This window comes from Lonchura striata, chromosome 7 (genome assembly GCF_050655825.1).
Source record: "Lonchura striata isolate lonStrDom1 chromosome 7, ASM5065582v1, whole genome shotgun sequence".
Lineage (NCBI taxonomy): Eukaryota > Metazoa > Chordata > Aves > Passeriformes > Estrildidae > Lonchura > Lonchura striata.
This window is the reverse complement of record NC_140709.1, coordinates 10,531,778-10,554,837: the sequence shown is the minus strand read 5'-3', so window position 1 is coordinate 10,554,837 and position 23,060 is coordinate 10,531,778. Positions and strand designations below refer to the sequence as shown.

The 23,060-nt window shown below is 38.8% G+C and overlaps 1 protein-coding gene across 5 annotated transcripts in view; it reads right to left on the bottom strand.

Annotated features, from left to right (window-relative positions):
- Positions 1-23,060, bottom strand: part of MYLK (myosin light chain kinase) — a 195,598-nt gene that overhangs the window by 78,444 nt on the left and 94,094 nt on the right. For all 5 annotated transcript variants that reach the window (XM_021526062.4, XM_085584908.1, XM_085584907.1 and 2 more), the window contains 4 exons: positions 19,248-19,400; positions 4,279-4,416; positions 3,448-3,645; positions 2,027-2,273 (listed from right to left, as the gene is read on the bottom strand). In XM_021526062.4, coding sequence (XP_021381737.3) covers positions 2,027-2,273; positions 3,448-3,645; positions 4,279-4,416; positions 19,248-19,400 — 736 coding nt within the window. The remainder of the gene's footprint in view (positions 1-2,026; positions 2,274-3,447; positions 3,646-4,278; positions 4,417-19,247; positions 19,401-23,060) is intronic.

Here is a 23,060-nt window from a genome sequence, read left to right as displayed (position 1 = left end):
AGCTATTTAGTCAAGACAATTTAGTGCTGAAGATTACTGCAACTGTATTGCAAACTTGAAGTTACACAGCTGACTTTTGGCTCCTTGGATATGCCCGAGGCTGTTACCTCTCTGTTAGTCATAGTACACAACCACTGCCTAAAAACATATGACTTTCTGTTCTCTGAACATTAACTGGAATTTTACAAGTGAGAGGAGGGTAAAATGAGGTATCAGCATTCCCTTTGCTCTAACTGCAGCACACCATTACTCATTATGGATTAGAGAAAGCCAGCATGTATGCACTGATCTTTGTGGGATGCTCAGTTATTTCTCCAGTGAAAGGATTAGGGAATAGCTGCAACTAGCATGTAATCTGCTTTCTTGTTTTATAGCTACAACTTTACTTTTTCTTCTTCCCCCCAAAAATGCCTCTTATCTACTAATTGTCTGAAATAACTTATTTTCTAAATGTACATTATAGAGTTATGGTATTATCAGACTTCCACTTTGAAAAAAGGGCTGTAGTGATGAATTTGGCCTGAGTGATCACCAACTACACCTGATCAATACGGTTGACTTCCAACATCAGTCCCAACAAAACTCTCTTGGCTCTCCTTTGTCCTCTTTCATTCTTCCATCCCTGAAGTTTTGCTGAAATATCTCATTCTCTTTTCAGTTCAAGTGAAACCACCAGCATATCATAAGAGAAGGTGCCCACGCCCAGGGCACACACACTGAACTGTGGAAAAGTACCAGCAGCGGGTAGCAATTCTCAGTTTCTGCTGTCTCCTATCAAGGTTGGTGACATGAATTAAGTTGAATTAGCATTTCTAATCCTTCCAGAGATACTGAGTGTATCAGAAAGTGAGTGTCTCATTTGACTTTAAATACTAAAATATACTGAAGCTAGTTTGTTTCTGCCTGTGATAGTCCATGAAAACATACTTTTGAGCTAGGAGACATCGACATATCCATCATTTGGGCCACACTGGTTGGAAAAAAAACTATAACTATAAAAAAATTAAACTCATTGTTTACAAGCTAAACGGGTTGAATTTATTAAGAAATTCCCTGCCTCCTTGTATTAAGAAGATATAAGTAATTTATTTGCAATTAGGCAAAGGACAATTCAGACTAGTACACTTGGACTAAAAAGTGATTGTGTGGAGCAAACCAAATAATTGTCTTCCAGTGTAATGGACTCAAATGTCCATGATGATGCAGTAATTTTAATAAAGAAAGGCCCAAACATTAGCCAAGTAAGTCTATGCATAGTAAATAGCATGGAATGATAACATCACTTTAAGGTTTTACACTATGTTTTCTACAACCACATATAAAATATGCAATCTTCACCATTGCACGTGGAAAATGGTATGGAACTTTCTATAAAGTAAAGAGCCAGCAAATCTAACTCTTCATTTAAAGCACAGTTATAGTTATTTTACCAGAATAAAATAGAATTAAATTTAAAACAACTCTTCCAGATTTTGTAGGAATGACAAGATGTTCAATGCATCAAGGTGCCTCATTCCAAAGATATGTCAGCAAAAGGAGACTACAACTTGCTTGCAAGATTCAGACATTTCAAACATAGCCAGGAAACACTTTCCCCCCTTAAAGTTATGGATCTTGTGTAACTGCCCTCCCTAGGCAGTTTGTTCCTATGAAAAGAGGCATCCTTACAAATACCTAGAACAATGCCAAACATGATAAATAGCTCCAAAACTCAGGACATTGATTGTGGTTTTCCTTGCTAGAAATTGCTTCTCACATTGCTACCACAAAGCTTTGTTTTACAGGATCACCAAAAGAAACCATACTGCTTTGTCCTTTTTTTCCTGACTTTTCTTGTGTTTCCTGTCTTCTCTATGAGCTTGATTAGTTATTTTTTATCCCTCAGAAATATTCTATTCCTTTAGTACCCTAATGTTCTACTTGAATAGGATGGAACTCCTGTCTTCTTCAAAGGAGAATTTTAACTTGGGGGTAAATATAACTAATTGGTTAAAGGGAACAACCTTCTTTTTCACAGCCAACATACCTGAGCTGAATTTCATACTGCCCTGCATGACGAGACTGCACATTCCTCAAGACCAGTGTGAAGATGTCTTCATTTTGCAGGATTTCACACGCTGCTCCTGGCATTATTTCCTTCCCATCTTTAAACCAGTGAACAGTGGGGAAAGGATCTCCAGCAATGGCACAGGATATCAGGACATTTTGCCCAGGAGCTGCTGTCACTGATCTCGGTTTGCTAATGAACCAGGGCTGAATACCATCCTGAGGTTCTGTAGTTTACAAACACAGTTTACAAATCAGAAGAAAATGTCAAGCTTGAATGTCACCACTAAGCTAACTAATTTCAGGGAAAGCAATCACAGGCAAGGAAAGTTATTTTGAACATGCATGGTATAAGTTTTTAATCTGAAAATAAGTCAGACTTTAATTTTGGAAGTAACTTGTGCTCATACTAAAATTAATCATTTACTTGGCACTTTACTGGCTCGATCCAAGCTTATATTAAGAGCAAAACAAAGGGACTTTAAAGCTGCCCTAAAAGGAATCCTGGAGATTTGTCCTTAGAGAATAGCTTTAAGGGCAAGTAACAGTACTATGACTGCTGTGCAGTTGAGAGCTCATGCAATAAATCATCATTAACAATTGCATAAAATTACATTTAATATAGCAGACTGACCCCAAGGCTGGATCTCAGGGGGGACTGGAGGAGAGAGGAAAGTCTGAATTCAGAGCCACAGTCACAACAGACTAAACAGCTCTCTCAAACACTGCAGATAAGATAGTCTACATTAAAACTAATAAAAGTCTCTCAGTGATTTCCACTAGTTCTCAGTAGTGGCTATGAGGAAATGTCAATATTCAGTTATACTAGAGGAAGTCCCTGTCACAAAGATATTATGTGCCCAGTCACAGGAAACTTGTAGGTACTTGAGTTTTTGCTGTGGGGTTAATATCATGTGAGAAGATTTAAAGCTAAATTATTTGCAGCTAATTCTCAGATTGCAGAAATCATATTTTCCTTACCTTCTACCACTACAATGCTAACATTAAAGCCAGGATACCTAACTCCTAGAAAGCCTTTTCAAATAATAATGACATCAATTAGAAAAAAAAAAACATATTAAAAGGTTTATTTTAATCATAGTTAAGTAAGTCTGATAGTTATAATTTAAAGCTGTATTTAGCAGAAGTTTTGCACTGCCCCTAGAAATAGGACTCAGGAATGCATTTTTGAAATAGTAACATAATGTTCCAGAGTGAAAAGATTTTTTTAAAGCTGCTTCTGCTCAATATCCTTTTTAATTCAGATGCAGAGACTGAGAACTTGAGCATCCTTCACAACAAACCTTATAAACACTCATGTATTTCAAAGAGACATTCCTCCAGCACATTAGAATAATAATTTTCTTTCGCCATTTTATAAGGTGAAGAGGAAGTTTATACCTTGAACTGTCAATGTAGCCTGTGTTTGACTTTCTCCTACTTCGTTCCAGGCTTCACAGGTGTATTTGCCTGTGTCTTCAGGAAACACCTCCTGGATGTACAGACTGTACTCATTGCCTTTCTTCTCAAAGTGGAAATCTTCTGTCTCCTGGATTTCTTTCCCATTATGCAGCCAGATAATTTCAGGAGATGGGTTAGCTAAAAAAAAGCAAGCAACAAAAATCTGAGGCACTCACAAAACCCCACTGTATGTCAATTAAGACAAGGAACAAGTTTGGTTTTTTTTTCTTTTTGCCACCTTATTCTGCAATTTCATCTTCAAAATATTCAGGAATTTCTATTATTAACCCTGTCCATGCTGTGTAATGTGAAATAGTCTGTCTTATTATGATTAAAATACAAATGAATAAAGGAAGCATGTATACAGAGAGGGAGAATGAGTTCTAGACACCACAAAGATGGTTATTAAAAGTTTTTGATACCAAAGTTCATACCAGGACTGCTCTTTCTGCAACACTAATCTTACCCCAGCTGACAGGAACTCAATCTTTTTTGGTTCACAACAAAAGTCCACTTCAACAAGAGGACTCGTATTAACTTGTATCATTTTATTATTCCAGTCAAGAAACACTTTGACAGGTCTGAACACATTAACAGTGGACAATGTTCAGCCATGCTGAAGATCACATCAGACCAACCTAGCTTTTAAAAAACTGATACCTAGAAATGTTATTTCCAAATGCAAAGACACCTGCTACAAATATGGAAAAAACCACACACTTTGCAGCATTATTTAAATTTTTTAAGTAATACCTTTCTACAGCTACACACCTGATACCTCCACAGTCATTATCACTTGACTTCCATCCATTACTTTGAGGTCAGTCAGGCCTTGAAGGAAGATGGGTGCAAAAGTCTTGTTTAATTTTGAAGCCTGTGCACTCTCTGCCTTCTTGCCGCTCTTCTTTTCTGCAAAGTCATAAAAAGAACAAAAGGGGTCCCTTACTGGAATTTTCATGACAAACTTTAAGTGACCTTAGGCTCAACATGATGTCGAGACAGTGGTTTTGCTTTAGCTTTCAGAAGGCAAAAATAACTGAAATCACCTAATATAGCTGTTTTGCCTTGCCAGTATTCCAAGCAGAAAGACAAAAAATAGGAACGGAACTCTCCTCCTTCAGAAAATCCTCTTAAATCATTGTTAACAGATATCAGGGAATATCACTGAGAAATTACACTCATTTTTCCCCAAGTACACACGCTCAGGTGAAAAAAAAACAAAACAAAAAAGCAAAGCAACACAAAAACTTGTAACCAAACATTCAGTGCCTGTAATCACTGCTAAATTAATCTGAAAACCCTGGGGGATGTTACAAGTTGCCATTGCTGTAATTGATGAGTTAGAAATATAAGCTCACTGCAGCACAGGATTTGTAACTCTGTAAGTAATTACCATTTAGATTGTTAGATGGTCAATATCCAACAGGTTTGAGTTCACCACACTCCTCTCCTGTACTTGACTTCAGCAGTTCATTGATGATGGGAAAAACTGAAACCTGAGGTTATCAATATATACCACAAAACACACTGTTGGATTAGGGCTTTTAATTTTTTTTTTTTGAGGCTGTACAATCAAATGCTGAGGGAATTTAGATTTAAATAATTCACTCTTAAGTCTATCTGTGCTATGTTGTTTCCAGTAGCCACAGCCATTCAGAGGCTATGGAACAAGACCATTTAACTATGATCTATATGGTAAAGCAGATCAGGAAGCCTACTAAAAACCTGAGCAAAGACACTTCTGAAGCCCAAGCAGTGATCATGACCAACTTTAAAAAGTCATAAATGTTTATCAGTCCCTTGGATATATTTTTTGTTTGGTTTAGCTTGTGTTCAGACCTCTTACATCTTGCCTTTAAAACTGCAACCCTACATTCTATCCACATGTGAACATATTTTTATTTTGTGTCTGATCAGAAAAGTTCATGTCTTCAAAGAAGGACAGGTAACAAAAAAAAAAGCAGAACCAACTCCCAGGAAATTTGATAGTTACCAGGAAACAAATTTGCTGATAGTGGTTCTAGCAGCAATTCTCCCAAAGCCCTGGTACTAACAGCATTAAGTCTGAGCAGCACTCCACACCTCTCACAATTGGCTCTTTGCTCTCTTGGACTCACATGCCTTCTACATGTTGTCTAAATAAATGGATTTTTATAATCAAGGAAGACAATACAGTATAACAGCCTCAGCTTATTAAAAAGAAATGTGTGAGCAACTACAAAATAATCAGAGCAGAATCATTTCCCATAAGGAATTTTTCAGCAATGCAAACTCCTCCAAAACACGTGCTGCAGACAGAAAAGATTCACGTACTGGAATAAAACCACCTTCTTGCACAAAGCTGCATAAACATTACATGAAAGCAAGCAAATACTTCACAGTAATTGCATATATGAATCACAAACCCAAAAAATTTAGGCCTCAATTTTTTAAGTTATTCCAGGCAGATGTATCCTATGGTAGTGAGGAGACCCACTGGTATGAGATTGGACATCAAGATTTACTGGGGGTGCAGGCATCTACTCCAAAAAAGAGCATACTCTAGGACTGAAAGGATGAAAATCAACTCACCATTGCTACTGACCAGTGCTCACTCTTTTAAGGGAAGCTGTCAAATTGAAATGAAGGGGGTCAGAGCCTGCCTCACCACTGCACACATCTTAAAAAAATAATAGTGTTTACACTAAATTTAAGCACCACATAGGTTTGTGCTGACCTCCTGGATGAAGACCTGTGCTTCAACAGAAACTTAGGATGGAAAATATAAAACAAATAGAAGTCTGTGGGGTGTGAGTAGTAAAAAACTTTGAAGAATAGAGCTTGAGTACAAGAAAAGTTACTGGAGAGACTGAAGAGCTATTTCAGTGGATGGAATTAATGTAATCATGCATAAGAACAATAAGATGGATCATTACATCTGAAATACTGAAAACTCAAGGCGTAGTCCTGGGAAAGAAAATCAGCTTTCATTCCTATCCTTGTAAATGTACCATATAAAAATACACATACACTTTGATTTAGTCCTTGAAGATTAGTCCTTTAGTCCCTGAACAGCCTGATTTTTCAATTCCTGTTCTAAGGCAGGAGTAAAAGCATCTCACTTTGTATAGCTGCTGTTCTTTGGAGCACAGAGCAAGTAAAGGTATTTCTTTAACAACAGATACAAAAATTTGTTGTACCTAAGAGCTCAAAAATTAGAAGGTATCGTGGCTAAAACAACCAAACCTGTGTCATCAAGGATACAGCAAATATATGGCTAATAAATCTGACTTCATGGCAATTTGAACAGTCTTTCTTCAAAACAAAAGCTTTCCCCCCTATTCTAAAAATACATAGTTTTAAAGGGGATCTCTAATCTTATGCTACTGTTGTTTAGAAGTGTATGTTAATCAGTAGCATTTCATACCAACAATTTAATCAGAACATCACAAAAATCATCAAATATTTATTGATGTAGTAGAAACAATTAAAAATACTTTAGTTCTAACCCATAAATGCTATTTCATTAAGAAACCATAGGGGCTCAGTTAATGCAATTTTTCTTCCTTTACTTAAAATTTGATGTTATGGACTTCTAGACTTAGAAAAAATTGAAAATACCTACTGACAACTTTAGTTTCTCACAGATGTTTTACACAAGACAACACAGTCCATTTTAATTCTGTTATTTAGTCTAAAATGGTGCATTTTCTCAGAAGGGACTGGTAAAATCATGCAGAGGCCAAATTACAAAGCCTGAATGTTAACTATTTTCAAATTCTTCCAAAGCTTGTAAATGCTTTTAGTTGTTTATTTATGATAGCACTATGCAGTGACTCAGTGTTTGTCTGATGAATACTTCAACATTTCACAATTTTACATAGTAATAGCAGTACTCTACATATAATATACCTAAGGGCTACTTCAATTTTAGCCTTACAGGTCTTCTTTGGAACAAGAGCAATAAAATTGATTTTGGAGTGAAAAGATGGAATGCTGATCATTTGAGATTAAGCAAATAACTCCTATTCCTATTTATGTTGAAAATATACTGTGTGATTTTACTTCTTTTGAAAAGATGTAGCTTTATTTTGATAGTAAAATATTGAAAGGAAAACGATACACAAAAAACTAGAAACTGCAAAAGGGTGGCTTCAAGTGCAACAACCACAGAAGTTCCCATTCCCTGGCCACTGCCAGGTGCTTGCTCGTTTCATACATCAGGAACAAAATGATGACCTGTACCAGGAAAAGAGTAGGGAAGCAGAAATGAAAACAGGACACAAATAACCAACAGCACAGAAAGTCCTGGCCAGGATTAGTGCTTGCTTTCCCTCATTCCTCCAAAGTCCCTGTGACCACATACACTCTGCTGGGGTTCAAAATCCATATGCTCTCAGGGAGCACTGGCTTCAGAGCCCAAAGCAGGAGGCAGGAGGAAAGGAAGGAGGCAGAGGCAAAGCTCCCAGCAGCGGTACTGCAAGTCACTCTGCTGCTGCCTGCAGCATTCACTTTTGTAACACTGCAGGGTATTTCTGCTGCCAAAACTACGGACAATAAAAGTACGACACATCTGGCACCAGAAAGGAAATCTGGAACCTAAGGAAAAATTTGTTTGACATTAGCATAAAGGCATGACTTCATTATGTATCTATGCATCCTCAGGCATATTCAACTGGATGTGAAAAAAGAGATCTGATCTCTGTCTATTATGCTAATGCTCTCTAATCGCCTATAGCCATTTAATAGCTCCCTCATCACTCTTAGTTCTTACTGCTCTCATGTAGGAGTAGGTTCATCTCTAAGAATGCACAAAGAATGTAAGAGTCAACAGTTACTAAAAATTTCTCTGTCAGTTAATTTTCTCTGTCCCTTTCCTCAGTCAGGTTCTGCTGGTGTACTCAATTTCCTCCCCCCACATCATGCCCAGGCAGTTCATGGGGACATCAGACAGCCCTACCTACTGCTCCCATAGATGGGTTTGATAAAACCAGGGACATTTCAGTGACTTCTTTTCAGACCTCGCATCTAGTTTACTTTATTGTAGCTTACAAAAGCTGTCACCATTTTACAACCACAGCTGTTGGTTTCATGCAGGTCAAATCGTGTAAGATAATATGGAAGAGAGCTATTGTAAGATTTTCTGACAGGCATCTTAAAGAGAACAATTTTGGCACAGAGCTTGGCACAAAAGGCTCCAGCTGGAGCCTTTCTGGTGGACAGTGATCTCTCTGTCATTTCAACAGGTTTTTGATAAGGTGTTACACTTTAAAAGTACACCACAATGATCCCACTTATTAAGTTCCCTGATTTTTGCCTTTCCTCAGGTTTTAATTTGCATGAATATTGGGAAACAGTAAGTAATAAGATGCACAACTCGGTGGGAAGCAGCCCAAGAGACCAGAAATAGTAAGCAAAGCATGTAAATGGTATTTTTTATACCCATATATATTTTTACAAAGCAAAAGGAATATAGGCTTTTCCCATCACATTCCCTTACCCTTGAGGGTTCATTTTTTTATTAGAAAAATACTCTAATAAGCACTCAAATCTATGTTTAAAAAAGCCACTTAATGCATTAAATGCATAGAGATTAATGAGAATTTAAACTCTTTCAATTTCTTAAGAAAATTACGAATCCTCAGCATATTTGGATGGCAATGGGAAAAGATATGCTACTAATCTCTAAAATATTCTACTAATCTCTTCTTCTGTGTTCCAGAAGAAGAGATTATTTGTGTAATCAATAGTAAGATAATCTATCTACAGTGGCTATATACAAATTTGGATTATTTATTAACCTGCACTATTTGAAATTTGGGGTGATAAAAAATGCTTTCCTTTTATTTGAATTTTCTCAGTTCGGGTTTTAAAGAGTTCTTACATTTATTTATAAATTTAATCTCTGCATATCTGCAGACTGGAAGTTATTGCAAGAGAAGTCTTAATATTAGCTGTGGATCTAAACAAAAATAAGCTTGAACTTTGTAAAGACTTGACCTGTATCAGGACTTAGAGTTTAAGCATATTTGTAAACATATTTATATTGAAAAGCAATGGTGAGTTATTGAGCTGAAGGTGCATATCTAATAGAAAAGGAAAATTGATGCTGCACTGAACAGTTAACCTAGTACAAGTCAATTGCACACTACACCTGTACCAGTTCAATGGCAATTATGCAACCAACTATTTCTATTTTAAGGTTAAAGACACAGATAAATCTATATCCTTGAGAGAAGGAATTAAAGAATCAATAATTGCACTGTGCCATTCCCAGATTTGCTGCTGAAACTAAAAAAGAATATCCATATGAGGATGCAAACTTTGAGAAGGTTTCCAAAGACTAGACCTGGGTTTTACCTGGGCTGTAGTCAAAGACATCATCTAGCCTAGGAAATTTTCTTGTACATTTGCCTGCCCTGATGTACTGAAGGCATTTTCATGTGAGCTGCAGAATGCTGACATCTCCTGTTGAAATATCAGGACTTCAGCATGCTGAGCACTGCACAGAATCACACAGTAACTGAGTTTGGAAGGAACTTGTGGAGATTGGCTTTTCCAGCCCCCAGCCCAAGCTGGGTCAGCTCCAGCACTGCACTTACACACAGCTCCAGTGCAGCAGCTCCGTGGCCAAGGACAAGGTTACAACTGGTCACAAGTCAAGGGCATGCACAGAATAGTGAGTTTGCTGCCTTGTGTTCAGAACACTGCAAAAACTCACAATGTTTAGTCTTACGAGAGGTTTAATTATACTGGAGGAATCTGTTTGCCAGCATTGTGGGGTTGACTGCCAACTAACGCCTGCTCCGGCCGTGCGGAAGGGCTGCCTCGGCAGCATTTACCATTTATGGTGTTTACAGATCATTCTGCCTCCCAGGCTAATAACTCAGCTGAGCTGGGGAGAATGCTTCACTCAAAAAGCTCTGTGGGAGCAGGCTCAGACACAGAAGCACCAGATTCCACTAAAACCTCTCAAAACAAGACTTGGGCTCACACACAGATCTTGAGCTTGAAAAGGTTTTCACATCCTCAAATGTTTTTGGTGTAAATAAATCCAGCCACTACTAAATCTTATGCTAACAATGCTATATGAGCCGTAAAGTTCAGAGATTTTATAAGGCAGAAGATTGATATGAAGACACAGATTTGTCTTTCTGTAAAGTGTCTTTGCCTCAGGCCTGAGGCATAACATTTTCTGCAAGTTTTTCAAACATTCAAAACTTGATTTATAAGGGCATAAAAATGTATCAGACATTTATGTTCCTGAGACATCTAGGAACATTTCTGCTTCATTAAAGATCTCAGGTTAGTATGCCATTTTGCAAACTTAGGTCATGAGAACTAGGTGTTCAATGACCTAGCAAAGTTATTTACACATTTACCTCCCATCTTTTATTTTGCAGTTATAGTCTGTTTTTTTGTAAATGGAAGGCAAGATTCAGAGCTGGGACAAGTTATAGTCTGTATGCTGCCTTTGCATGACACAGAAAAACTGTTACCCTAAGACTGACAATGCCCTAAGCCCGTACCAGACAGGGTGGTTGGGGATATACAAAGGAGACCAAGTTCCACCTTATCTTATCTGGAAATCTTTATTTTACTCTGGGCTAGGCTTCCAGCCCTATCCTGAAGCACCATGCATACTCCTTCTTTCCAGAGTCTTTCCTCTGTATAGGATACCACCAGGTCAGCATTTTAACCAGGTCAGCCTTTTAACCTCTTTTGCCAACTCAGTTTGTTCTGCAACAAACTGAGTTGTTCCAGGGGAGCAGAGGAACAGGCTCCCCAGGGAGCTAGTCACAACACCAAGCCTGAGTTAGAGTCATTGGGACAGGGCTCTCAGCACGTGGTGGGATTCTTGGGGTGTCCTGTGCAGGACCAGGAGCTGGGCTCGATGATCCTGATGGGTCCCTTCAAACTCAGCATATCTATGATTCTGTGCAACTGAGAGCACATCAGAAATCCCACTATCAAAAGGCTGCAGCAGGGAGAATCGTGATGTGGATGAACAGTCAGAACAGAATAGATTGTCTCTGGGGTTACAAGGATTATCTAGTCCAGCTGCCTGACCAGTCCAGAGCAGACCAAAAGCAAAAACCTGGGACATTGTCCAAATACCCCTTAAACCCTGAGAGGCTTGGGGCATTGATCACCCCTCGAGGCCAACTCAATAGATGATTCCTGATACCCAGCCAGAACTTCTGGCACAGCTTTCAACATCCCATGAGTCCTATTGCTGGATTCCAGAGAGAAGAGAACTGCACCTCTCTACCTCCCTCTCTGCTTCCCCTCCTCAGGAGAAAGCTCCAGGAAGATTGCAGGGGTCAGATACAAAATAGATGTCTGGATTCACAGCAGACCACTTTGCAGTCAGCAGACCAAATTCCTCCCTGACAGTCTCACTAGAAGCTTCTGCAGCCAAAGTGGTGTTTGCTTTTGCCTTCAGAACTGTCTGCCTTATTAATGACTTACCCTGTTTGAAAGTTACTTACATCAAGTAATTGCTCTTTTGTCACTGTCACAGACAGCATCTCCATGGAAGGCCTGAGAGCCTGGATACCTACCAAATACATTTATAAGGCAGCTCTGCTGTCCACTGCTAACAAATTCCCCAGCATTAGATACCAGTACGACAATGAGAACTTCAGGAAAGGTGCCTCATCAGGAAAGGTGCCTCATGTACACTAGATCAAGCCAGGTCAGCTCCACAGTGAAAATATGCATTCTCCTGAGGCAGTTCTATTACACCTTCACATGTATAGTCTCAATTTTTGTGTGATTGCCCAGGTAGATTTTAATTTAATTGCAGGGAGTTGTGATGCATAGATATACCAGTTCCATTAGAGAAAAAACTGGGCAATGCATGAGCTGAAATGCAATGGAAGCACAGTAAGAACAGGCAATCACATAAAGCACATATGTTTCTGAAAATGTCACTGATCTAAAGAGTTACAGCCCCTTCAGCCTTTCCCTTCTTTGGCAAATCCCTGCTGGCAACAAAATTCGTTATCCTATGGTAATATTAAAATAGTTCAGCTCCTCTCTTGGGTGGGTAAAAGGATACTGTACTAAGGATGCTGTTAGGGAACCCCTCAAAGACAAGACAGATTGAGAGCTAAGAAACCAAATTTGAAGTTAGACTAATATAAAGTGGAAAAGAAGTAAAAACCACAACAACATTGTATTTTTGGGTATAAGTTGATATCAGAAAGGTATTCTAAAGCAAGACCTGTTTGGCCTTTAAGTCCATAAAAGATAAGGTAGCTCTAGTATGGCATTGCTTGTGGTTAGTTTTATGTTGTTGATTAATTTATATTGAAAATATTTTGAACCAAGACACTACCCTGAAAAAAAAAAACAAACCCAGAGTCTGTGTATATGGCCCAACAGTCAAGCCTTCTTTAAAATGAAGCTGCAGAGAAGCACTTCCAGTAGCACACAGCTATTGTACCAGGTTCCTACCCTCTGTTCTGTTCCTCTGCTGCAAAGGAATGATAGATGCTTCCCTTAGGCAACTTCTGGAGTCTTAAAAATTGAGCTAATCCTGTGAGGTAGTTTGATAGTTGCTGGAGTTCCCATTAGCTAACCCACATCAGCTGCTCTTGAAAACATTCTTTGGGGTAACATCACATCCCTGCTTTCAAAATTACGCAGATGTATATTCAGTGAACAGATTTTATATGTATTTTGATGACTTCCAGTTTTCAGCTGAAACTTAAAACACTATAGAATTTGGCAATCTAAGCTGGGACAGTTTGCCCTTTGACCAATGAGGGCTGTTCCCTACTGTTATAATAATAATCTGTTTTCTGTTATTCCAGTACAAAATAATTTACTGCTCACAGTATTTGATCATGTGTCACAGTTGATTTAAGTGTTTTTTTCTTTTCTTTCCTGCCTTTTAAAATATCTTTTTCTGTCAGCATCTCACCTTTTAATTTAATTTATAAGAAATGTTAATGCAATTTCTGACATTTAAATTTTTCTTATTCTGCATGCACTCATCCCTCATTTTTATCCAAATTTGGTTCCCCTTTTTCGGGAAATGATTTATAATAAGAAACTGTCTTTAGAGTATATTTTTTACATTAATGGCACATGTTCTATCATTAAGAGCTTTCATGCATGTTTTGCTTTTGCCTTTCAGTGTTGGTTTCTAGCTGGCATTCTGTTCCACATTTGAAGTCCTGCAAGAAAGCAATCTAAAAAAAAAAAATAACCCCAAACTTTGAACGGTTATATCTATTGATGAACCATGCAGAGTGCTGGACTGAGATCTTTGGGGCACTCTTGAAAGCTTTGCAACAGAGGGGTTTTTTTGATGCTTATGACAGTTTACCTCTGACTTTTCAATACAGTAACAAAACCCCTCTCCCTTTCACTTAGTGCTCTGAAACCAATTCTTACAAAGACAAGTGGTCCCACCCAGCTACTGGTCTGGAATGCCTTTTGGACACTTAATAGGACCAGACTGGCATATTTTGTAAAGTTATCTCTAGTCACTTATGTGTATGCTTGAAATAAATCAAAATGCTTTCAAATAAGCAGTGATTTTGATAAGCTGTCACAAACATTTCAGAGAGTTGGCAAGTAAGAGTGTTCTTTGCTTACCTTCATCAGAAATATGGATCTCAGAGAAACAGAGCTGTGGCCTCCCAACAAGAGGCTGCTTATTGCAGTGATAACCTTCTTTAAACGATTAATGTCTAAGAAGGGTCATTCTGAGACAGAAAGAAAACAACCCACAACCTGAAGAGAGCATTTCTCATCACTGAAGGAAAAGATTCCTACCTGAGAGGTTTTCTTCCACCTGGTTATATTTTATGGTCCCACTCACACCAGATGGGAGAGTGACAGGAACAAAACAAACTGGTTTTTCAGACAGCATCTCCCTTTGCTGCTCTGATAAACTGGCTGCAGCAGGGTCTGTGGCAGGCTTTCAGGTGGCTCTAATCTGCTCGTGCAGTGATCAATGAATGACTACAGTAATCGGCTTGGAAGGGCTACAGCCTTCCCAACATAGACACTTATGCTGGGAGGCTGCACTGGCAAAAAAAGCATGAACAGAAAGTGGTGGGGGAGAAAGGGGAACAGATGTGAGTCCAGGCAAATGCACTGCTGGCAGGGAAAGAGAAATGAGGTCAAGAGCTAATAAGCAGGAGCAGCACTATCTGCTGAATGGTGTTTGCTTACAAAGAGGCCTGTATGAAAAAAGAAACAACCAACCAAAAAACCAGCAGTGTGCAGGAAACAAGCATCAGCAGAATGTGTGGCTGCAGAGCATTAGAGCCCACAGAAACCCCCCGTGGCTGCCCTGCTGCTCTCACTGCCCACACCTCGTGTGCTGCACCTTAGCAGGAGCCAGTGCTGCAGCCCGGGGCAGGGAGGCTGCAGACATCTCAAGGAGTGTGCAGTGGATCAGGTATTTTGTTTGTCATTTACTGCACAGCTGCAAGGCAGAGGACATTCTCCTAGGAGTCCCAGCAAGTGCTCTGGCTTGATACCATACCTAGAGAAAGCTAGACCAGGCAATCAGCTCCCCCTCTGTTGTGCAGAGTCTGTTTGCACGATAAGAGAAGCTTCCCACGTGCAGGATTGATGTGGTTTGGCACAACAGCCCACACTCTCTCACTCTCCCTGCAGTCCATAATCATGTGTAGCACACCCAGGCACTGGTGTGAATGTCAGCTAATTAAATATCCCTTTGGCACATTTTTTGTACAGGTCCTGACCTATAACTCCTTGTCAGTGATTAGTTAACTGTCAGACAAACACATGTCAGAGAGTTTATCTCAGGAACGAGGCAGACCTGAAGAACTGTCACCATTCCTGGGAGCTGGCCTTGCCTTCAAACTATACCAGTTATCACCTCCATCTCTCTTGCTTTTATATTCTGATTGTCACAGCCTCAGCAAAAAGTAACACCAACTCACTACACATGCACATCCAGAGTCAATTGACTTTTCCTCACCTCAGTTTCCTATTCATAAAAAACTGATTAAGCTATTCAATCACTGTGATTAAAATTATTAATAAATTCATAATAAATAACCTCATAATTTATTCATAGCCTGGTTGATAAACTCATAAATAAACCTGAGTATCTGCAATCCCCATCAGTGTATAATCACCATATATTTCAGGTGACCTGAATATACCCTGGATTTTCGTGTTAAGAGCTGGTTGGTTTGCTTGTTTTTTAAGTAGGATGCCTGGTGTATTTAAAAATGGCTTGTATACCTATTTTCATATCATAGAACAATGAGAAAATTTTAATATGAAATGTGAAAATGTGAACACCAAATACAATCGCTTGCTCATACAATAACAGGAACAAATAATTTATGTACATATTGTTTAAAAAGCTGGTTTTTAAGCTGTTTTTTCCAGGGAGCACTGCTCAGCCTCTGTAGTTCCTCTCTACCTGTGTGTCAGCTTTGAGAAACTGCTGACAGAGGGAAGACAGCTGTCAGGGCTCACCTCATCTGCTTAGTCCTTTGCAAGGCCAAAATCAGCTTCACCTTGATTAACTTCATTTCTCCACAGACTACCTAATGGATCTACCTTAATTTTCTCAGCCTTCAGATCCCTTACTTAAGTAGAGATCTGAAGTGATGTGAATATGGTAACTTCTCACTTTAAATAAGTAGAAGACTGATGAATATGAATTTTTTAAGACCATTACATTTCTATATGAATCCCATCCACATGAAATGTGGGACTTTTTTTTTGATACAGTGCTAAAAGCCTCCTACAAGGTACCTTCACTGTTTTCCATACAAAAAAAGGAGTAATACTGAGGTTGCCCAGTGCTAGACAGAATTTATCCTGCTTAATAATAAGGAAGAAAAAGACAAGCATAAATGAATCTGAGAGTGATGACTTAGAAGGAAAGTTATGCCACAATTAGCTTAGCTAATAATCCAGGCCTCAGTGCAAATCATGCTGAAACTACTGGAAAAAATCCCACTCTTTTATTTAGCTGGACTTGGAACAGTAACCCTTTATTGGGCAAAGGACCTTTAAAATGTTTTCTACAATAACTTCCTTACACAAAAACGAAGTAATAGGACCATTAAAAAGGAAAAGAATGCACCGAAGTTGATTAGAAAACATGGTGTGTAGTTAGATAACACCTGTAACCTACTAGCAGGTTAAGGATCATCTTGTACTGCAATTCAGATGTGAATTGAACAGTTTGACACTCACTATCCTTGCTGCTAACTTTTCTGAGTTATGTGTGAACTGAATTTCATTTAGAAAGCTAAAATTGAGTTTTACTGTTAAGAGAGGCTATTCACTCCAGGTAAAATTTCCCCAGTGATCAGAAAATCATAAAATATTGCTGCAGTAGAATAGCAGAGCCAAAAATGGCAGTATGAAGTGAAATGTAGACCTAGACAGAGATGTGTCCAAGGACCTCAGAAGGAAGTTAAGGAAAAGCTGGATTCTGAGACTGGTCTGATACTGATGATATGCCAAGAACATCCATTCCTTGTTAGATTAAATATGGCTTACTTCTCACATACAAAAGGAAAATATTTCTCTAACAATGAATGAACAAACTGAGCACTGCAGCAAACTTGACATCCTTAAATCATCTTGGAGAAGAAAAGGACCTGGGTAAGGATGGGTTACAATTCAGGAACAATTTTACAGACTTTATTCCAAAAATCAGTGTTTGGTTGGGAAAGGATTTTTGAAGTTTTCTCCCTTTCTGCACATACAACCATTCTCTGTTGTAGTCTGCAGAGGCCGAGCATTTAGAAAAACCTCAGTAGCAGCATTCAAAGACTCAGAGAACTCTAATGCCAAGAAGTTTTGATAGAGATTCTGATAGAAAAATATACACAAACACATAAGACGTTTGTAAATTAGATTTTAAATTTGGTATTATTTTTGGCAGAAAAATCCACATTGGTCTGAGTTTTGGGGAAAGTTACTGTAATCCTCATGGCCACAGGGACATGTTTTAGGGTAGTAGAAGACAGGATAGCCATTGAACATGTAGTTTGACAGCCTGTCATGTATGTTCTTAATTCTGCTCTTACTCTTCCCCCTCCCTACTCCGTGACTCCTAGAAAATAGAATGGGGTGCAGACGAGAGAAGCTAACTCCCCATGATGGTGGCAGTGCAGCCTTCCAGCCCCACTGTGCAAAGTGCAAGAGGAATCCACAGTGCAGCAGTGACTCCATGGCCTGAAATAGCCCAGCAGAGCACACAAGCCCAGGGAAAGGCTCCCACGTTAGCATTGCCTGTCAGCCCTAAAATAACTCAGAAATGCTCTGTAAGAGGGGACCATCCCTTTGGTTTCTGAGTCCCAGTCAAGGATCAGAAAGCCTCAGGTCAAAACCAGCCCCCTTGAGGTGGGCCACTCTTCACTGGCCTTTAGCTAATGCAGATGAAATGCATCAGAGAAATCATAAATGAGAACTTTGAGAATAGATTAATTTCAGGTTTATTTTAAATTGACGTTTTCTTACTTCGTATCATTTTTCAGGAGGGGAGGGTGGAGGGGGGATGACTATTTCCAATTTGGTGATCAAGAAATTAACTAATAGATTTACCAGATGACTTTATTTATTGTTTTTATTTTAACCTTGTCATACAGAATAGCTGCAGGCTTAGCACTAAAGAGCTGTAGACAAATACCCCAGAACACTGATGAACAAAGACAAATCTTGAGATCCCAGGGATCAGGATACATTTGCCACAAAACTGAATTTACAAATTTAGGTAAGGCATTATTTTGTCATAAACAAAAAGAATAGTTCCTTTGGCAGCTGTCACTCAGCATTCTGTTGGACAGGCAGTGACAAATTCTTATAACTTTGGGGAAAAGTCAGGCGAAAAACACCAAATACAAGCTTGCTTGTAGACAGAGGGAGTGTCTGAGGGGGAGGGATTGAAGAGAAAGGCAGGAGGGGATACGCTCCAGGCCATGAAACAAATCACCTGAATAGACTGATGCCAGGTGAGATTGAAAGAATAAAGACCATAATATTGATGATACTACTTCACTGTAGAATTTATCAATGGAATTGTGTCACCTCTTGTCTTCATTTTGAACTCTGGTCTTTTAGAATGTGTTTGTTGACATTCTAGTACAGAATTATGGCTTTCATGAACAAATCAATTCTGCCAAATCAGCACTCTGTCAGGTTTCTGAGACAACAGGTCACCTCAATTGCTTACTACAATGTTCTTCTGTTACTTTCACTGCCAAAATTCCATTTATTTAGAATTATCTATCAGTTAGCTGATAGATGCCTGTTCAGAATTATATCTGATAAATCCTGGTAACAGAACAAGAATACTGGCATTTGCTATCCCAACTGCAGTCCCTGGCATTGGTCTCTGCTCTGCCTTTCAGGAGAGAGGAGCAGCATCTGCCTCCTCCTTGTGTCATTCTCTGAAGGGTGATATTGGTGGTACTGCAGTTATTATTCTCTTTCAGATGTCCCAGTCCTTTCTTACACTGGAAAACCTTTTCCAGAACAGCCTCACTGCTCTGCACACTAAACCCTTGGGAAGCTCAAAGCACTAATACCTTTTTCTGAAATGTGCTTATTACTTTACACTACACAGTCCTTAAGCACTGAAGTTGCACACACCTCCAAGGGGGAGAAGAGGTACCCAGCTGACAAAAGCTTGGAAAAACATGGAATCCACTTACAATCACCTTTGTTAAGGATCCAAAGCTATTTTTGTTAAAAAAGATTATATGATTGTAGTAATTACAATGGTCTGAGATATTCACCTTTGACTGTGACCTGAGCGCTGCAAGATGCCTGTCCTGCATTGTTTTCAGCCAGACAGGTATAGATTCCATCATCTTCTGGTAGGGCATCTTGGACAGTCAGTTTTGCAACTCCATCTTCAAAAGTGGAATGGGCATATTGAATTGGCTGGTCTGCAGACAGAAAGGAAAAGAATCGACTTAATACATCAGCCACAAGATTTCCAAAGCACTTCAGTTTCCAGTGAAATCTGGATGCCTAACACCAGCCAGCCTATGAAAGTGCAGAGCCACATCCCACTCTGTGCACAGCCACTGCTCTCTAGTGACTACAACCAGCAGCATCCCAAGCACAAAGCACAAAGCACAGCGTGGCTGTCAGACAAAGCTCATCACCAGATTCACTGCACGCTACCTTGAGTAGCAGCAAAAGGATAAAAGTTCATTTTGGATTCTCTTTGAGATGGATAAGACCAGAACTATGTGTTTGCTTCAGATATGGTCCCTACCTTGAAAACTAGATAAAATGCAGAAACTAGATAAAGTGCAGAGAAAGCTAGATGTGCAAAATCTGTTGGGCATGGAGATGCACTTAAAGCCCTCCAAGGGGTGTTTTGTAGTAGAAAACACTCCAAGAGAGACAGTAAAATCTGTAATGGAGCCAAAAAGCTGATTTACAGAAGCAGTCAATCTACAATACGGTATGGCCACTAACAGAAGTGTGCAGTCTCATCTCTGGTGATGTGATTACTAAAGAAGTTAATTTTAAGAAATTGCTTCCTTGAATTGGTTTGACATGCTTAAATATTAGTATAGATGGCTTGAAGTTGTCTTGCTTTTGTTTCAGAAACTGTCATGAGTCTCAGCCTTACTTTCTGAAATGCTTCTGCAATCTGTTTTCCCAATATTAAATAGTTTCCATTACTGACTCATCTTTGGTTGCTTTCCCAGTGTATGCAATACTTAAACCAGCCTTATACCTGTGCATAAACATCATGCTGGAAATAGAAATCATGGTCATCTAAGAGAAGAGGATGAAACAGCAGAGAAATTGTGCAGGACTGATCTGAAGATGGCTGTTGCTCAGAGTTTGGGGTCAAAAAAGATCAAAATTTATTTCATTGCAAAGGACACAGCTCTGGCATTTTTAAGAACCAGTTCTGCACTATGAACAGGATAAACTAAATGATGGGACAGATTTTTCTCTCTCTGATTTTTAAAGGAAGCCAACTCAGAAGGCAGTTATTATCTGTGCTCTATCTATACACATACACAGTTTCATTCTGAAGTACAAACATATGCCAAAATCAGCATCATCCAATACTTGCATATATTATAAAATGTGGTAGATGATCTTCATCCTTTGATGGATCTTCAAGCCATCTGTTAAGTTAGTAAATTTTCTATTGCATGAAAAATTGGGGTGAATATTTAATCAACTACCCAGAAGAATTTTAGAATAAAAGCTCTCCAACTTTTGTCACAGGTCACATATTCTTATTATTGGCTCCTCTGAGCTCATTTTCACTCAGTCATACACAGACTGTTGGAACCATTATACTAAACCACAGCGTTTCTGCATGTGGGAATAGCACTGCATTCAAATATGTACAGGCTGAGCTAAAGCCCAAGCAGACAAAGCTTTCTGTTAGAGGACAAGGGGCACTGGACTGCCTTCCTAGTCCAAGTACAGAATGTCTCACCTGACAGGGTCCTTGCCTGGCATTTTGACATTGAAACTGTTAGTAGTGAAAAATGATGTTCTGATGTCATATCAGAAACACACCCAGGATAAAAGCTGCACCATGAAAAGCAGCCTTGATATTTCTGTTGTAGGTAACCAGATGGGTGGGGTAAATGTTCTGCATGGAAAAGGAAAATGTGGACTCCTTTACCATATCCTCAGATTTTGCCAGGGCTCTTTTTCACTTCATCTCCCAACAAAACTGGCTACTTCTTAACATTATTCAAAAAATACTGAATTCACTTACAAAACAGCCTTTTCATTAGACCCCAGAAAAAGAACACAAGAACATCAGCCCTTAGGAATAACCTGCAGCAAGATTCTAAGTTACGTCCACAGTACTTATATTTTGATGTAATAAAAACAACTCTCCCAGTAGTGAAATGTTCCCTTCTCCAGAGGCAGAACAGTCAAATCTCCAGGACAGCTTGGCAGCAGGAACAATAACAAAAAATACCTTTCTGTTGGCATGTTATGCCTGAAGAAAGGGAATTTTCCCCTGGCCCATTTATTAAAAGCTTTCTGGACAAATCACAAAGCTATCCTAAAACCAAACACTACTCAGAGAATTGTTATGCTAAAGTCATGGTCATATTGTACTTAAATTCAGCAGAAAGAGGTTCAATTAAACTTAAGGAGAAAGAAAACCCACACAGAAAGCAATATGAATAAAAAGATACTTTAAACAGTCATACACTCTTTATTCTTGCAATTGAAAAAGAAGTTAACTAGAAAGTATTTAAAAAAGATTAAGTAAATTGGAGTTACACAATGAAGCATTGTCACTGAAAGCACACCCAAAAAGTTATTTATAAGGCTTTGGTGAGGCCAGAACTAAAATACAGGAATTTTACTTTCAGGGAAGTTGCCAGTATATCAGTGAAAATTCATAAAGAAACTTAAATAAAACATAGAGGGAGAACAAAAGGAGAAAAGAACCATCTTGAAAAAGTTGGGGAAAAAGCTCAGAAGAGCAAGAGCTCGGATGAAACTCGTAGTTCAGTCACATAGCTCTTATTTATGCACTCTCTATGAATATGGAAAAACTACTCATCCTTACAGATGGTAAGAAGTAATTACAGACAATGCAGAGTATACATCATCTATTTTTTGTCTCACTTGACCTGAAGGAGAGGTCAGCCTGTCTAATACTTGGAAAATATTTGGAATTGGTATGTAGCCACAGCTGGTACATAGTCACAGTATTTAAGGTAGAACTTGGATGTAACATTGTACAAGCTATTGTAAGGCTTTCAGTTCTCAGGTGGTGTGGATTCCTTGGAAACTGGGGAAGGCAGACTGGACACCATGCAGCCTGTTCAGTGTCCAGGGATGGCCAGCCTGGAAGGGAGCAGGTATTCCTGTTTCTTATGATTGATAACTTGGTCTTTGCATTCACTATTTCACCAAGATGTACATTCTTCCCCCACTATTCTGCTCAAATTAATTCTGGTTTGTTATCATTGTCATGCTTGGAAGACAACTTGAATTTGATATTTTCTAGTGAACTTTACACATCCTGTTCCATGTGATTTTTATTTCTATGGAGTTCTACAAAAGTACTGTATTTTGAACAGTAGTGGGATTGCTCACAGCATATTGTTTTATCCTCTGTCCTAGTAAAGTTCTGTTGTGAATACAAAAAGCTTTATATTGCAGACAGGGAGAGCAGATGCTAACACATCTTTTTTTGAAACAGAACTGGCCTGCCTGCCTCCGATTATATATTGTGCATATACTGTTTTCTTCATGTGGCCAGTTGATGAGAGAATCTACCATGTCATTTTGCCAAAAGCACTGTTATGTCTGCTTGGAGTAATATTTCACAACTTTCTCCTTTATTTGATTAGGGATATAAATATGAGGAGTTTATAGTACCTAGCTTGGTGGTAGACAGGAAGGAAATGTTTGCATTCAAGTGGATATATCACAACAGCCAGTTTGATCCTTAAGTAAAATAATAACCCTAGGAGTGTACATGGAATTCTCAACATTAAACAACTGTTAATAATCCTTTCATGTTTGTATCAAAATGGTATATAAACAGTTACATCTCACAATCCTACACAAGACAGAAAAGCATTAAACTA